Source organism: Chlamydotis macqueenii, chromosome 2 (genome assembly GCF_036417535.1).
Source record: "Chlamydotis macqueenii isolate bChlMac1 chromosome 2, bChlMac1.mat, whole genome shotgun sequence".
Classification (NCBI taxonomy): domain Eukaryota; kingdom Metazoa; phylum Chordata; class Aves; order Otidiformes; family Otididae; genus Chlamydotis; species Chlamydotis macqueenii.
Window position 1 is genome coordinate 131,609,554 of NC_141557.1, and position 18,110 is coordinate 131,627,663.

The 18,110-nt window shown below is 36.8% G+C and overlaps 1 protein-coding gene and 1 long non-coding RNA gene across 2 annotated transcripts; both read right to left on the reverse strand.

The window, feature by feature from the left end:
• Positions 1-465: 465 nt before the first annotated feature.
• On the reverse strand, positions 466-3,831 carry LOC147601828 (uncharacterized). Its single transcript, XR_015257867.1, has 2 exons — positions 2,932-3,831; positions 466-871 (listed from the first exon to the last, which is right to left on the reverse strand). It is a non-coding gene; the product is annotated as an uncharacterized LOC147601828 (long non-coding RNA).
• An 11,090-nt stretch (positions 3,832-14,921) lies between these two features.
• Positions 14,922-16,015, reverse strand: PEX2 (peroxisomal biogenesis factor 2). The gene has a single exon (XM_010127469.2). The coding sequence runs from the start codon at positions 15,943-15,945 to the stop codon at positions 15,028-15,030; it is 918 nt and encodes a 305-aa protein (XP_010125771.1). The 5' UTR covers positions 15,946-16,015; the 3' UTR covers positions 14,922-15,027.
• Between the last annotated feature and the right edge of the window lie 2,095 nt (positions 16,016-18,110).

The following is an 18,110-nucleotide window of genomic DNA, read 5'->3' on the forward strand; positions in this document are numbered from 1 at the left end:
CAGTGCTGAAAAATATGTCTGGTACCTGATAGAATCAGACAATCCACTCCATACATCTTATTAAGGCAGGCTTGTAACTATAGCTTATGACTTTATTGTGAGATTCAGAGGTACCTCCCAAATCCTTTTGAAAGCTCAAACCATCTTTTGATTTGGTGTTGGAATAGAACTCCACTCCATCTTACCTCATAGTTCCAATCTATGAGACAAATAAGTAAGAAAAATGATGTCTTTAAGTTGCTAAAACAGGTTATAGGCAAAATAGAAGATTTTGTTTTTCAAGAATGGTAGATGACATTTCTCAGATAGTATATTAAGGTCTACATTCTCAAAGGGCTTTCTGGACTCAGGCTCAGAAAGTGAGTAGCAGTGCTGTGTTAAAGTGGAAGCATTCTTGCTGTTACTAAAAAAGATAGTATGAAGTTTTTTGTCTTGTGTCACTTCTCAGAATTGAACATAAGGGCATAAGAATTTCTAATTTTTATTAGCACACAATAAAATAAAATTTTACTGTCTATAGTGAACCTCTTACAGGAAAAAAAAATCATTTGGAAAGGATGCAACTGAATATAATTTAGGTCCAGTACAAAAAGATGAAGAAGAAATAAGACGAATACAGAAGCTATTACATTCAATGATGCATTGAATGCCATCAGCTCCTACTGAATGTCAGTTCCCATTGACATATAGTTGATGTTGATCTTTAGTAACTCCTAAATGCTGAACTCCAAGAAAAGATAGAGAATTAGCAATCAACAGAGGTAAGAGGAGATATTAATTGTCAAAATATTTCTGCCAACATCATACTTCATTATCTTTTCAGTCAAAAATAAGGGACAACTTGCTCCCAGCGGAAAGCACAGTGACGAACCTAGCATAGAAAATAAAGAAATACATCATTAAAAAAAACACATCTAGATGCTATAAATGCTTACATATTTGACTGCTGCCTTCCTTGTAGCCTAATCTAGAGCTGGTGTTAGCTCCTCACAGGCATGTATGAGTCGAACTTCCAGGAGGTGAATATCACAAAAATCAAATCTCTCACTTCTACCCATTGTTATACCAAAAAATATGGATATAGGCAGGTGCACCTCTCACTATCTCATTCTATGTTTTATGTATGACTCATGGTTGTCAATGCATGTTTGGAGATCCTGGTGCATAACCGCTGAAACAGGCCTTTCAGGAGACAAACGCAGGATAGCTGCTTTATAAATTCCAAGTTGTCTTAGGCACAAGGTGGGCATTGGCATGCTCTGCTCTCCCAAAAGAGCTGTAAGTTGGGGCATGCATAGTACCAGAGTAATAGATGTCTAAGAAATTTGCTGTAGCAATGAAGCTACTGGTAGAATGCAAGGTGCCTAAATATTTCGTGGGGGTTGTGGATCCCTCTCTTGAACTTAGTTGCTGAAATATTTTCTGGAATATGTCCTTAGAGCCTGATTGCTTCTGTTTAAGAACTAATCACATTTATGTTATTTACTATTTAGTCTTTTTGTGTGTGTGAGAAGTTGAAAAAAGTTCTCCCTAAAATGTTCCCAGGAAACTACTAATTTCTACATATTTCCTTTTTTTTTTGCCCTATATAATAGCTATGAAATTCAACTGGTAACTGCTTTCCCAAGATTCCTAGGAAGAGCAAACTCTGCCATATATTTCAGCAAATAACTCACCTAACGTGCAGGAAGAAAAAGAGTGCACTAATTTATGTAAAGTATTTCCTTGTTTTTTTCCTTTACACAATAGAAATGTAATTTTGCTAATTACTGGCTGATTACTTATGTTGTCTTTCTGGTAAGTTTGGATTCACTAACTAATACAAGGATTCAAGACCTGGTGTTAAATTAAATTAGAGCATAAATGAAATCAACAATCCTAGAATAATATCATACTATATAAAGATGGCTAAATAATGATGATATCAAAGTTCAAACAAATACATTTTGCCAGAGTTTGTAATTTCTGTCAAGAAATAATAAACAGTAATTTTTTTCTTATTCACTTTTCTTTTTTGGTAGGTGACAAAGGCACCAATCAAGAGAGGCGTCTGTAGTGCCACTACTTTCCAATTTGCCAGGAAAGCTTTCTTCAGATCAAAAGTTAAAAAGTTGTTGGAACTGTTAATGGAAGTAACTACAAACTTTGGAAGTACAAACTATTTCCAAATTAGTGCTATTTCACTCTTTTTGTTACACACAGGGCACACTTCTTGTTCTCAATTAAAGTTACCAAAACATTTTTTTTCCTAATTTCATTATTTTACTGGATAGTGGAAAACTATCAGTTGTACACTGTGCTTCTTATAAGATTTTTCAAATTTGAGCCAACTATTAAAATAAATTTAATCTATTTTACTTTTAAGTGAAGCACTATTTCAAGTTATGCTTTCTCTGTGTAAGTAGCTGTCATTTCAGCTAACATCATCAACAATGTATTTTTCCCACATTGTAATTCCTTTAGGCATGACTGTTTTCTCATGGCATGCAACTATGTTTTCTTATTAGAAATAATATGTGCTGTACTTAGAAATAAACCTATGCAGATAACACTTTATTAGAAATATTTAAGTTAGAATTAGCTAAGTGGTGGCATGGTAAGAAGAAATGTCTGGATTTATTATTTATCAAGTAAAACTACGATAGAAATATTATGCTTTTATGATCATTCCATATTAAAAATGGAATTATCAGTTTATACCAAACTACCATTATTTCAGGAGCATTTTGTGATTCCTGATCTGTTAGTACAGATGGTTTCTTCCCTCAAAGACTTAGCAAGATCTGCATCTATGATGAGCTTTTGTTGTTACTAGTAGGACGAGTGATAACCAGCCAGACACTGGACCAGTATCTCATTTCCCGTCTTCTGCAGGTGTCTGTTAGCATAAAGGAAGCAATTTGTTCATATCATTAAAATTATTTTACTCGCATGGACAGTCTTGTTGACTTGGTTCCTTGTCAAGACATTGACTGGAATCAATGAGATCACAATCCATGCCATGCACATGAAGCTGAGGTGGTCATCACAGTAAACTGTGCATTACCCATCACCACTTACATCTAAATGTGAGAAAGGAGAGTCAACATCTTGTAGTTTCTGATTCCTAGCTATCTAACATTCTCGGACTCCAAGTTCCCAGAACATAAGAATCATAAGTCTTGCACACAAAATATCATGCTAGTGTTTTCAGGGCATAATACCTGTTTAAATTTTCATGATACAAATTAAATCAATGTGGCTGTCGCTGCAGTACACACTGTTGGAGGATTTGGTTTGATAAATCTTTAAGATCATTCTGTTCAGGGTTTAATAAGTTAACTTTTCATTTAGGCTGAAGTTTCTTTACTATCAACTTAATTTATTGCTGATTTTTCTCTAATTTTAACGTGCTATATACACAGCTTCTTCTCCAGTATCTCACCTTTAAATCAATTTATTGCTTCCAAAGTAATTGGCTCATCTTACCTTAGTTTTGACAACATGCCTGCATGAGACTCTAATATTTAAATTTCCTTTTTTTGTTCTTTGTTTTTAGTCTTATTGGACTTGCATGCTGGAAACATTGTCTCTTGCTTCTCAGTATCTAGGGGCTTCTAATCAAGTGCTTACAAAACTGTTGAGTCCTTCAGTTTTAACTGCATGTGTTGGTTGGCTTTACCTTAAAGACTTGCAATTCTCATTGGCTTTTCAACATACAAATGTTTCACCTGAAATTTGATAGAACATAGATGCTTTCAATACCTTTACTCATTATCTGTTAAGTATGTTCATTAATCAACATTTCCCATTTTAAATAAAAATGTATTATTCTGACACTTGTGATTATGGTCTCCTAGCAACTTTCTCAAACCAGCTCTTTTCATTTCAATGAGTCTAAGACCAGAAAAGAATGAAGATAGCCTTAATTCTGTATGTGGTTTAATCCTTTTCTCCATGTGGTATAACTTTAATTTATTAAAGGAGTTGATATCTGTAATTTCATTGGACTAATGATAAAGTACAGTATTAAGCTTCCATTCTACATGTCAGTGTAACCTATATCACAGGAAGAAAAATCTTTTCCCACATATTCACTTGGAGCCTGCAGTTAGCAGGCTGATTGTTTTTCAGACAGAAAGCTCCAGCAAGGCATCTTAAAGGAAAAACTTAATTCAATAGTATGTTTCAATACCTCAGTAAGAATCAACTTTTCTTCATCTTACGTGCCACTCTCCTTAGGTCCACCAGGCTGCATGAGGTAGATTTTCTTGTTCACAGTTGCCAAGTGCTTTCTCCTTTTTCAAGTCCTCTTAGGCTTTTGTCTGAAATTACTTCCTCTTCTTTTTATTTCTGTCCATATGTCTATAGCTTTTTTTCTCCCGAACCACATTTTTATGTCTTGTCACAGCTCGTTCTTACAAAACTGTGTAAACTCTTCTCCTTAGGTGTCTGATCTTACACTCTCTGGCACCCTGGGGGATAGCTGCACTGCTTTCAGACGAAAGTTTATAATGCTACAACAGTAGAGCCTAAAAATAATAGTTAATAAACCACCACATATATTTTTAAATATATATTTATGTCTGTATCTACTTATATATGAAGAAATCTACTCTTCACTACTATCAGGGTGCAATTTCTCATTCTTCACCACACCTGAATTTAGGATTGAACAGATCTCTTTGCACTGGTTGACACTTACTCCATAGCTCCATCTTCATGGACACGCAAAGAAAGCAGGACTAATGACAACATCAGTATTCATCCTTTCTATGTATACTGAAGGTATCTAAGTATCTAAGCCTGTTCTTGGATTTAGATTTGTTAGTCATTTATATTGTTTACTACACTGTTAAATACAGACATAGAGGATAAATTCAGTAGCTCTGAATTCAGTAGCTCTCTCAAGGGGTAAGAGACTGGATATGCTGAGGGCTATAGCACGGGCTCAAGTTTTTGTTTTTGTAACCTGCAAAGGACAAATACAGGTAGCTTGAGCACACTGTCCTCTAGGAGGTATGCCAAATTTATCTTTTCTACGTTAACACACAGTCAGCACTGGTCCTGTATACTTGGGAGCCAGAAATAAGCTTGGAAAGAAAGAGCTTAGGAGACAGTCATGCTTAAACCCACTCTAGGCTTTGCCCCAGCGTCCTTGCAGAGCAAGAACTTGAATGGGCACGGGGAGATGATTTCTGTAGCACCGCCCTTAGCAAATCATATGGATTTTATCTTGGAATCATGGAGATGAGCAGTTTGAGCTCTTTTGCTTATTCTGGCAGTGGGAAACCACTCAGGGATTCTGCCCCAGAAAGAAGTGAACTGGAGAAGCAACAAAGAAGCAGAGAGCACTCTGGGAGAATTCACTCTTCAGTTTCTTCTTCTCTTTTTCAGCATATTTTTGTGGATACAGATATAAAATTGGATCTTGCTCTGTTTTTAGTCTAGTGATTAACATACATTTGGAGAAATGTTCTCTCATCGTGCTATGTTAATAATAGTAGTGATGGAGGAAAAATGGGAAATAGAAGACTTACAGTAAGACTTAAAGCAGTATAAGCCAACATTTACTTGCTGACTCAATTTGTGCATTTTGCTACTATCAGCTTCTTCTCTAAGGGCTAAATTCAACCCGATCTTGGGAGTTATCGATGAAATACATTCTCCCTACTGAAAAACAATTCTTTCTGGCTTCTGCTGCTTGTCAGCTACTGTTCTGGTTTCTTTGCTTCAAACTTTCTCCATCCCTTTCCATTTTCACCTGAATATATTCTTTCATTTGTCTCCCTCCCCTCCTTCAGCTATAACAATTGAACCTGATATCTACTTTACTTAATGCAATGCAAATACAGTAGGGTGGATTCTATATGCTATACAAAATAGAATTTTAAAAAATTGCATACATTTGCAAAAAGTTGCTTTTAGGCACATCCTTTATTTCTGGCTCATTGGGATAAACCAGAATTGAATTAATAGTTAATTATTGGTTCTTATAAAAATAAACCTTAATTTATTTTTTTTTTTAAAGGAAAAAAAAAAACAGCAAGCCTGTTAGACAATGAAAATTAGTAGGCTGATAGCTATGGGGAATTTCTATATTTTGAAGTATTAAGAAAGAAGGGAAAAAGGAAAAGAAGGAATAAGAAAGGGAGGGAGGAAAGCAGAGGAGGAAAGAAAGAATGAAGGAAAGAGAGAGAGACAACTATGTAAACCAGTTACATTTTGTTTAACCTCAAAGGAAGATTTTTCTCTCTTGCAAGTTATTCACTTGTGCACTTGCTATGGAATCAGCATTGTGGGTAAGTTGATAGCTTGTACAGGAAAGGAAAGAATGGCAAGCTGATTACTTTATGGTTATTTCACAAAACTGATGAGACAGCAAATGATATTCAATCCTATTAAAAAGACTAAGCACAGCCTTTTTTCCCTCCTTTTTTTTTAAAAAAAAAACCCTACGTTCCTTGCACTGGGATTGGATGATATGATTCTACAATTCAGGGAGTCTGGAAATTACAGAACATCTGCAACGAAATTGGTTTTCTGTGGAAAACTGATGAATCACTTACTGCCAATGACTGGAAGGAAAAGCACTTGTTTATGCCCTTAAGTAATGAATTTTTATGAGGTTTGAAGTTTACTGTTTATAAAAAATATACTTTCAGTTGCTGTAGATGTAAAATAATAGAATTCAGAATTTAGACCAGGGCATTATAGAAAAGACAGTCACTAGCAGAATATCACCTGCTTACAAAATGTCAAAAAAGGGCTTTTACTTCTATAAAAGAATTAAAACTTCCATTGATCCTCTAAGGTCTTACAAGAAAAAAGAATAACAGGAACAATATTAACATTGCTACCTTAGTTAATGTATCTTAAAGGAAAATTAATACTTTTGCCAAAACCCCATGCATTCTGCTTCAAAAAGCAGATTTGAAATATAGTCTAGAAGAAAATCATGCTGTGAGCAATTGCTCAAAAAGCAAGCAATGTCCCTCTGTAATCATGGGCAACCAAGTACCTGCTTTTCCTTACATGCTCCTTCACTAACAATCTCTTTTAAGCAAGAGTTAAACTGATAGCTTGTGGGTAAGAACCGACCATTTGAATATGAAAAATAACTTTTCACAATCAAATGCCTCTTAAGACAGTTGTATGCCTGCAAATTAATTAGTGGAGCTAGTTTTGAGAATTTAACTGAAGTAATTGTTTTATTTTTACACTGGAGGATGGAAAGAAGAGCTGAGTTTGCTACAATATTTTAATTCCTTTCAGTATCTTGAGATATATCAGTAAAAGATGTCACTGCTTGAATGTGATTTCTTTTTGGATCCTGACAAATATTACTAGAAATAGTTGTAGGTGATTGGAAACGTACACATATATATTTTTAATGACTAATGCATTTTGCATTTCTTTAGCAAAAGTTGTTTTGCTGTGTACGTGAAAACCTTCAAGTGTTATTTTCTTCATATTATTATCTCCTTATCCTGACATCTATATTGGTTCTGCAAGTACTGCTACTGTACCAGTCTTTCTTGGATTAATTTATAAGTATATTTTTATGAAGACGAGTTTTTGTGGCACTGAGCAATGGTGCAATGAGCAACCTGCATTCCTTTGTGCCTTGCCGGACATCTACCACCTTTGGCAACATTACCTTTGGCAATGGTGTCTGCTATCAGAAGGCATGCTGCAGGTCCATCTGTATTTTCTGCAATGGCCAGGTTTGCTTAAACTTGCAGACAACTGTCCAAGCAAATATCCTATTTTACACAATGCATGTAATAGAAGCTATGCCACTTGGCTACCTGCCCACCTCATGCTTGCATTTGCAGCATTCTCTGGCCATTCAAGCAATGCTTTTTAAGAATAAATATTACTCAACACATGGGACCGTTCTGTCCTCTGTGTATGGAATGAAAAGCAGTGAGTGCAAAGCTTTTGCATGGGAAAGGCTTCAAAAGGATTCAAAATCCTCATGCCAATTACCCTGAAGCCACAGTCCTCTAGAGCTCTGATTCCTGTGTCCAACACTACTCACTGCCTCTAGTCTGGCTCTATTCTGAACCTTTGGGTTAATATGGAACAAATCAGGGATGGGTCGGTATTGCTGATAGTGTAGCAGTTGTAGAGATGTTAGAGCCTGTTATGAAAACTATTCTGAAGCGATGGTAATTATTTGCTCTCTGAATCTATCTTAAACCATGCTTTGAATCCTGTGACTTTATTATGACGGGCAATCCCTGGGATTCACAATCTTTGGAAGGAATCTACATCAAAAGAAGCTGGCATTAGGAGTTATCAATAAATACTGCGTTCGCATCATATAGGCTTTTGCTAATTACAGAGACTGTTTTGTGGATATTCTAACTGGCTATGGTAGTCACTCATATGCAAAACGTACCTACTTAAGCACAAACAGACTGAAGCCTTCTTTTCATCAGTGCAAAACCATTTTCAGAAAAGCTTAATTAGCCTTCGGGTCTGCATCGTGAACGCTTCTTCTTATGCCTTGTCATGAGCCATGCACCTCTGCCCACATAATTTGGTCTCACATAGTATGTTCAGTTCCTGTTGTCTTTTAATGCATCTGAAAGCAAGATGGAGATCACCAGTGACAAACTGGGTATCAACATCCAGAATACCAAGACCATTGTTGTACTTTACTGCACCATGCAAAACCATGACCTTGCATCAAGATTGTGTATAACAGGAGAGGATTCCTTCAGAGTAATCATGTAACAGGCAGCAGATCGCATTTAAGGCAGAGCAAGTTTCAAAACTCGTTTGCAAGTCTTTAGTGCTAATGCAGATTCCTATGTAAGAGTCAACACTGCCACAAACACTACTTAACTGTCTTCACCTGTTGCAACAGGCACTCTCCTAGTCGCCTAGCCCCAGTGACTGCCCTGTGTTTTGACAGAGAAACCTGATCCTTTCTGCACCCTGTCTTTAGGCCCCAAACAATACAAGAATTACAGAATCTTGTAGTAGCAATCTTGTCAGGGAATCCGATATATTTACCTGAAGATTTCTACTGAACCTACAAGCTGTGACTTTTTTTTTTTTCCACTAAGACAATGTATCTCTGAGGAAGATTCCTGACATGGTTATTGTACCAGAGGTATCCTTCCCAAATGTACAAACAATTCCGAGATGCTAGATCAGGCTATAAGTATCTCTGTGCATGTTTGTGTGGTCATCTGCTCCCAGTGTCCCAGCCTGAGAGGGATCACTCTACAAATGTCTTTTGCTTGAATGCCATCTATTTGGTCACCTTGCCAGGCTTATGTCAGATCCTGCCTTGGAAGTGGGCTCCCCTGGAATGATGGAAACTATTAAGACTGTAGTAACAATTTAGGTGGATGTTTTGACGGTGTCAACACAGAAAATCTTTTTGGGAAGGTGAAGGCAAGCAGTTGTAATCTACTTGGACCAATTCTACTAAGTTTTTCCTGGGAATGCACAAGGGGTTGACACTCAAAAGATATGAAGCACTGTTTTGAAATTGCTGCCTGGTGTTTCGATTGTCTGTACTGTGACTTGCAGTAGTGCAGGTTACTGTATTTTTGGTAGTAGAAGTAAATGACCATCGGCTTTAATATCTATCATGGCAGTAACCACATGACTATTCTGTGTGTCCAGTTATGCCACAATATTTGCTTAGTACAAGCCAAGACAGCTTCCTAGCAAACACACAGCAAAGTGTAACAGTTGGCAATTGATTGCTATGACTAGTCTGCTCAAAAGAATTATTAAAAAGATAATTTGCTTTAGAACCTAAAATTGAAGAAACTTTTAAAGTGAACTGTAATTATAAACTAGTTTCCCACTTTATATTTTAGTGTTATGAATATGTTCTGGTTTTGTTTAGTGAAGGGGGGCCTAAGGTGGTAGCTTCTGTAGGAAACTGCTAGAAGTCGCTCCCCTTTGTTCAGTGGACTCAGCTGGGCCTAGGGCGGACCCACTGCTGGCCAAGGCCAAGCCAATTGGTAGCAGAATGTCCCGTGATAACACCGCTGCAATAACGTATTTAAGAAGGGGAAAACAGAAAAATGGAGAAGAGAAGATGTGAAGCAGCTGAGTCGGGGAGGCACGAGCCTTGTGGACCTTGCAGGCCTCACCCTCTGGCCTCCCACCAGGCAGCAGACTGGGCCCAACTCGGCCCAGCCTGGCTGCAAGAAGTGGAGAGGAGATGAGAAGTGAATAAGATGTAAAAAGGATCCTGAGAGGCATCTGCCAGCCTGTTGTGAGGAATGGCTGCAGACACCAAGGTCAGTGAAGAAGGAGGGGAAGGAGTAATGTGGCTCCTGGCCAAGATTCCCCTGCAGCCTGTGGTGACGACCATGGTGGAGCAGGTTGTCCCCCTGCAGCCCATGGAGGTCCATGGAGGGGCAGAGATCCACCTGCAGCCTGTGGAGGACCCCACGCCAGAGCAGGTGGAGGCCTGAAGGAGGCTGTGGCCTGTGGAGGGCCCACTGGGACAGCTGTTCTAGAGGGACTGCACCCCGTGGAAGAGATGACCCACGCCGGAGCAGTTTCATGAAGGACTGTGGCCCGTGGGAGGGACCCCACGCTGGAGCAGAGGAGGAATGCGAGGAGTTCTTCCCCCAGCAATGACACAGTGGCATGAAACACCATGTGATGAACTGACCGCGACCCCCATTCCCTTTTTCCCCCCTGTGCCACTCGGGAGGGGAGGTAGTAGAGATAATATTAATCTTGGGAAGAGGGAGGGGTGGGGGAGGTTATCTTGTTCCCTGTCTCATTCTCCTGCTAGTTTTAGTAATAAATGAATACCTTTCCTCAAGTCGAGTCTGTTTTGCCCGTAACGGTAACTTTAAGGATTTTCTCCCCATCCTTATCTCAAACCTCGAGCCGTTTTTCTTATATCATCTCCCCCTATTCTCTTGGAGGGTGGGGGGAGCGAGAGAGAGACTGCGTAGTCTGGTCCTGATCGGGGCTGAACTACGACATAAAATATGAAGTCACTTGACAGTCAGATCATTGAACAAGCATAACTAGCCTTCCATAGGGGGGGGAAAAAAAAAAAAAAAAAAAAAAAAAAAAGAGAAAAAAAAAGTCTTAAGAAAAAGGCAAACTTCAGAACCTCCTGTTAAGATGTATGTTTTATTTGTCAACTTGGTTTTCATAAGAATGATACATCCCAGATAACAATTATAGTAATAATCTCAAATAAGGACATTCATTACATTGTATCATTGTATTTAGGAAATATATTTCTTCCATCTTTCTTAACATCTTCTCTTTATCACTTTTTCCAGATCATGCTTGCCTGTCACATCTCACACTTATGGAAAAATAAAGAAATATTTCCAGGTAATGTCGAAAACAGATAGGATCCCTGTCATTTGTTTGACAGAATATTGAAACTCCTGCTTTTAAGTTTAAGTTTTTGATAATATTACTTAAACGAGACCTCTCTTAAACCTCATGGTGTAAATGGAGTGGTGGCGGTTTGTGGGAGCAAGGAATCAGCATTCTCGGACTCCTTTAACCTGAATGTCTCCAAAATCACACCTTGTGACAACTGGTACTTTTCATTCAAATGAAGATATGAAAAGTTTCATAATACGTTTATTAATATAATTAGTCTGTTTCAGTCATGGCTTCATTTTTTTGACTTCAATGAAAATGTTCATGCAGCACACAAAGACACAGAACAGAGCACAAATAAAAGTGTTCATATAGGGCTTAACTCCCATCCAAGACTGAATAAGAGTTCTGGTCCTTTAGCTTTCTTAAATTCTAGGCATTTATCCTTTTCACTGATGCATATATGACCGATCAGAAGTCCATTCTCATAGTAGCTGAATGCTAAAAACCTTTTGTTTAGCGAAAATAACTAAAAAGATTAACATTCTAAAATAAATTTTATTCTCTCTACTGTACGAAGCATCACCAGATATATCTTAGTTCTTTGTTACAATAGAGTTTTAACCTGAAAAAATAATGCTTATGAAGACAAATTATCAATGCAATTAGTATATAAAATTAATTATCCTTTGATTAGTCTACAAATTATCTATTTATTTTTTTCCTGTAATATCTTTAAGTAAGACTTTTCTGCAGTTTATATACCACAAGATACAACAAAGCAGAAACACAGTAGAAAAGAAAGGTCTGTTTTTAATTTTACAATCCTATACAGAAGCTGCTGGGTATTGACTTTGGAGTCCTAAAAACTAACCTGGTAGCAAGTAGTTTTTCAATATGCAAGTTGAAACCTTGGTCTCATCAGTCTCAGTTGTGACTACAACTGAGTGTAGATTTCAACACATGGTAGATAAAAAAAAAGAATAAAAAATTCTGTACTAAAGGAACCACTCTCTTCACAAACCATCTGTTTCTGGTAGATGCCTGGTACCTGCTTACTTGCATGAAAAATAAAAGAATTAAAGCCACAATTTAGGATCTAGGATCTTATGGTAATGCAAACTGTTTATTTATGTCATAAGTCAAAGACTTTACAAAATTAGTCAGTCCTATGGGCTACAAACCTAACACAGTGATGATGAGGTACTACAGTAGTAGGCCAATGCTTTGTTATAATAAACCATTATAAGTTAAGTATCAAAAGTTCAAGTCCAGAAGAAAAACAAGGAAGTCAAGTGCATTATAGCACAGCCAGTAGAAAACAGCTGTACAATAGAGAGGAAAAAACTTCTGGGAACAGGTTTTGTACTGATACTGTAACAGCGATGAAAAATAGAGTACATTTTACCAGAATTTCACCTGCATGGAGCTGCAAGAGTCAAAACAAACTTCAGTAAATTCATACAGCTTAGGTAAATCAAACAGCAGGACAGAGAGAGGTGGAATGAAAAAGGAAGATTAGAGTCTTTAAATATTCAGGAAAAAGAAACATTTCTAAATAGGAAATAAGTTAACTCCTACATAAGAAGGATGTGACATCTAACAGTTCAATATAGAAAATCTATACTCTTTTGACACAATACTGCACTGTGACTTCAGAAGGAATGAAGAGTCCACAGGAAAAAAAGATCTGCTATGATTATAAAATAGGAATATTGGATACGTACAAATCTTAATTAAGTAAGGATAGTCAGAGAGAGGTAGTAGGAATGCTGATGATCTTTTCTGGAGACATGAGACCACCTCAAAGTCAGGGTTGCTAATATATTTCTTTGGGAAGAGCTTTTAAGTGATGCGGAGGGACAATTCACACAGAATCACTTCAGGACCAGCAAGTGACTCCAGGATATTCTCCAACAGATGTGCCAGTTTTGATACTTCTAATAAAGACAGTTTTGTACCTGTTGGTTCAAACTGCAACTGTGAATAACAGAAATTTGGCAGGCTGCAGATATACACATTTGATGACAAGTAATACATTGCGGCACAGTATCTGGAAGCACTTGTGCTTAAGTCTCTGTTGACTCACAGAACAGTAGCAGAATTAATGAAGTTTTGGGCTGTCCAAAGATACTTATGAACTCACTAACTATATTTAATTACATCAGATGAAAGCGTTGTGTGTCACTAAAGATCAAAACCTAGAATTTAAGATATTCAAACAAATAGGCTGGTGGGTTGTTTTAATCAGACACTGAAGAATGTAATAAACCATTTCATAAAAGTAGATCAAAGATACCGGATCAGTTGTTACCACACTATTTTTGGGACTGACTGTGGATGATAGCCAATCAAGAATACGCCATCATAAAGTTATTTACTCAATTTAACTGTATAAGTTTTTGAGAACTTGATTTAAGAGCCAAAAAAGGATGTAATGTATTTTTGTGTTAATGAGACACTTCTGGGTAAGACTGCATTTTAAAAAAGGACTGCAATTTTGAAAAAAAAAAAAAAAAAAAAAAAAAAAAAAAAAAAAAGTAAATCTTGTAAAACCAGGCCAGAGAATAAATGGATAAAGTGTTAAAACAGAGAATAACAAAACCATTGCAAAGCAAATAGAGAAAAGAAATAGTAACAGTAAAACCAGGAAGAGTTACCTAATTTTTTTTAATACGTCTACATGCACATAACTGATCTTTTTTCTGTGTGGTAGTGAACTATTAGTGAGGTTTAGCACCCACCTTTGAGCACACCAAAAAAAGAAGAGTGGCAAGTCCCAAAGACAGCATCTTGTGAGTAAACAGGTTTTTTTTTTTTTCCAGTGTTTCAGACTCAGAAGAATGCAGGTTACTTGGGGCAGCTGCCACATTCCAATAGACAATGGACTGCACACCTCAGCTTTATAGCAAAGAAGTGGGAGGTCGTTATACATACATCACTGAGGATCACAGACATACAGCTGAGCGAGAAAATGATTCAGCCATCTCATGAAGGTCTAGAAGGTGCACTGGAAGTGGTTATATCTCCTGTAGGCACCTGTTAACTATGAACTATCTGTCTGTCTACCAGATGGATCACTTAAAGCTCATGGTCTATCTGTAAGAGAGCAATTCTGAGTTACCGAAAGACTATGCCCTGTTATGGTAGCTGAATATGATGAAAACTATTAATACTGTACTGAGATGACAATTCATTTTACACCTTTCCATTTTGCACTGGAATATCACACTGGGAATTCAAATTTTAAAATTCAAATTTAAAATTTTTCTGTAGGCATGACAACAATTACTTTCCCACTAGATTACTAGCTAAGTTGGTAAGAGCAAAAACTTTTACAACAAGGTTGAGAAAATCCAGAAAATAGGTAAAAGCTTACTAGGCATCTTCCTTTGAAGGAAGCATGCAGTTAGGAACTGGAAGGCTGATAGACTGTGTATCTAAGAAGGAAAGACTTGACAACACAGTGACAAAATGGGATCAAGCAGTCTGACAGACTAGAAGAGCTGGTGAACTCTTTCCTTTCCTACAGGGAGGCAAGTTGACACCATTACTCAGTAAAATACTAATACCAATAAAGAAATATGTTACAACAACTTACAGAGTCTCCAAAAAGATCTTTAAGCTGTCTGTTTACAATATTTCTGAATTTTTCCATTAATCTCTGCAACACAGTATTTCCTGTACAGTATAAAAACAAATCAACTCCTACCAGGCATGCAGTTCTGTCATTTCAATTTTATATTTCAGAGGCTGAAGACTGTGTACCTCTGAGCCACATTTAGGACATGTAAAATACATATCAAATAAATAGTTACTTTTAATACAGTAGTAGCAAAAAACATGTGAACAGCCTATGGTATGAGGCATGGTAGGCCATTCTCCACATAGAGAACATTCCTTGCAGTGAGCTGCTAATGTGTTTTTACTATTGGAAAGACCTGCAACAGGCAAACACCAAGAAGAAATTTTAATTTTTAGTTTCTGTACATTAATAAGTGGTAGTAGATAGATCAGAAATTCAGCAAAGCCATGCCATAAGAGCTCTCTGTTCATGTATTCAAATCCTACCTGACGAACACCTTGCGGCTTGCAAAAAACTGACCTAATTCCTAGAATGCGTTCTGTAAGTGTTGCAAATGTTCCTTTCTGAAGAAAAATCAGAAAATTTAGAAGTCCACAAAGTTTAAGAAGTCCAGCTCCAAAGTTAATATAGGGCTTAATTTTGCAGAAAGACTGGAGTTGACGGTTGCTAAATAAATCATAACATCTTTCTTCCAACCATCTTCCACCAACAGTGAAAATAAGATACCATAACTTCTGGTGTTTACTCAGAGATTGGTATTTCTCTGTCTGAGATAAGTTATTCTTGTATTGAATATTCAGAATAGCCTGTCCCACAGTTGCATTCTTGGAATAGATAGTGAATCTCCATAATATAAGCCATAAAAATGCTTTTACTTCTGGTTCAATATGAGCCAACACCCCTGGTTTAAATCCATGAAAGCAGCTGGTAAACTGGGACCACACTAGTTGTTCCAGGGCTTTGTTTAGTTCAAGAGCATCAAGTTGACTTATTCTGAGCACAGGATTCACACTCTTTTCACTTCCAATGCTGGAGGCCATTTCTTCACAAAAAAAAAAACTTTCTAGGAACAAACACAAATAGATTTTAGTACAATGGAGCACTTTCTATTTTTTTTTTTCTTATGAAAGATAACAAAGTTGCAATATATCAGCAGTAAACAAGAAATAAGAAAAAAGCTTATTCAGAGTGCTATATTAATATGCTATTAATGTGCTACAATTCCTTTCAGGTCACATTACATTAACAGTACAAAATTTCATCTAAAAATGAGTTACATAAGACTATTTCTCACAAACAGTAACATTTGTATTTGGTTACAGAGAAGCATTTAACATCTTTCAGATACTTAGAAAACTCCACAGATTTAATATTTCACTGTATAAATAAAGAAAAAAGTTTCTGGGCATAACTGTAATATTCATTTGGACCTTAAACCAGAAGATCAGAAACAAGATTATAAAACTATATGGTGTTTTATGGAGAAATAGGGAAAATGAACATACTAACTTAAAATCTAGACGAGAACAGTGGAGTGGATAGAAAATATTGCCCTATGAATACTTCAGTAGCTGCAGTTGAAAGCAAAATCTTAAAATACTAAGAAATTCAAAGATTACACAGAGAAAGACATGGATGAAAATTAGGGTGGGAATAACACTTGCTAAATAAAGGCAGTGATTTGTTTAGAGAAGAATCATTACATGAGATTAAAGAAATATTCTGCATTCAGACATAAATTATCATACAGTACATCACTGAAGTCTGCATATATTTTCTAGTCTTTTGACAGGTATGGGATTGTGCTACTTGTCATATAATAAATTTCCTGGCAAGATGATTAATGTACAGTAGCAACTTCAACAAATATATACTCTTCTTGTTCAAGTATTATAGAGAAAAATAAAAGCATACTTTAAAAATTGCTTGGTTTAACTGTTATTTTATTTTGAATTCTCTGGCTAAGAAAATAAATGCAATAAATTGCATAAGCAAAATATAAATAACCCCTCAGTAATATGAAGTTGTGGGGTAACTGATTTTTGGTTCCTTTTGTCCACATAAAAAAACCCAAAGTGATTTAGGAGAAGTAGTATATTTCAGGCAGTATGCAACGTATTTCACTTTCTAAACCAGATTCTTTGCATAACAGACAAGCAAGGGTCAACAGTCTTCTGGAGAAAGTACAGAAGGAGGTACTTAAAATCTTTATTTATAAGAAGAAAACCTGCTAAAACATCAGACTGCTCTGAATAAACGATGCTGTGTAGGACCCTATATAGGAATGGTTGCTAATGATGCTAAGAATACTAAAAAAAAAAAAACAGAAAAAAAACCCCAAAAAACAACCCTACAAATCAATACTGTTTGCTGAAACAAAAGCGCACCAAAAGTTTTGAAACCTAGTATAAAACATTATTTGTAGCATTCCTATTATAACTGGTCATGTCTGTAAGGAAAATATAATGCAAAGCTAACAGGAAATATGATTTTTTTTTTTTCCTTAATGTATGCTGTAAAACAGTTGTTTCCAGTTAACTAAGACTGACTACATGGGTAGGGCATGCAATAGCTCTACTTGGCTTCTTTAAGCTCCTCGTTCCTCACTAGCAAGCAAAATATGACTGAAGGTAGTATAAGGCCACCTCCTCTGGGCAAATCCTATAGTGTTCATTGCATCAACCCGCACTGGCCTGCCAAGGCAGTATACATGAGTATACAAAGCCAGTGTACCCAAGCCTGTCTCAATCACACTTCTGTCTTTTCTGTAGTAAGCACCGAGGCACAGGAAGTGCTGTTGGAAAGCACTATCCAGTATCACCCCAATAACTTACCTCCTCCACTTGTGATCAAAGGGTCAGTTCAACTCCTACTGGATTCCTGCTGTATCACTTCAAAACCTCTAGTTCCAATGACTATCCTTCTAGTCTTCCCTTATCTTCCCATCCCACTACCATTTCAGGAACCACAGCCTCTGACAACCATCTGTTCTGGAACCTGTCACTCTGGTTTAGCTCTATTGACTTGTAACCCCTAAAAGCCTAGTATCTTCTTCACTTCTAGTAACACCTCAGTCCCTTCTACTCATTTCACTCTGTTCTACTCATTTCATTTACCCTCTTACTAGTGTTCTATACATTCCCAATACACAAAATCCCTTTCAAAATCCTAAAGTTATTCAAAAGGGACATCTTATCAAACAGAT

Bases quoted from the DNA above. Each gene is read 5' to 3' on its own strand.
- PEX2 (XM_010127469.2), bottom strand. From the start codon at position 15,945: ATGGCCTCCAGCATTGGAAGTGAAAAGAGTGTGAATCCTGTGCTCAGA.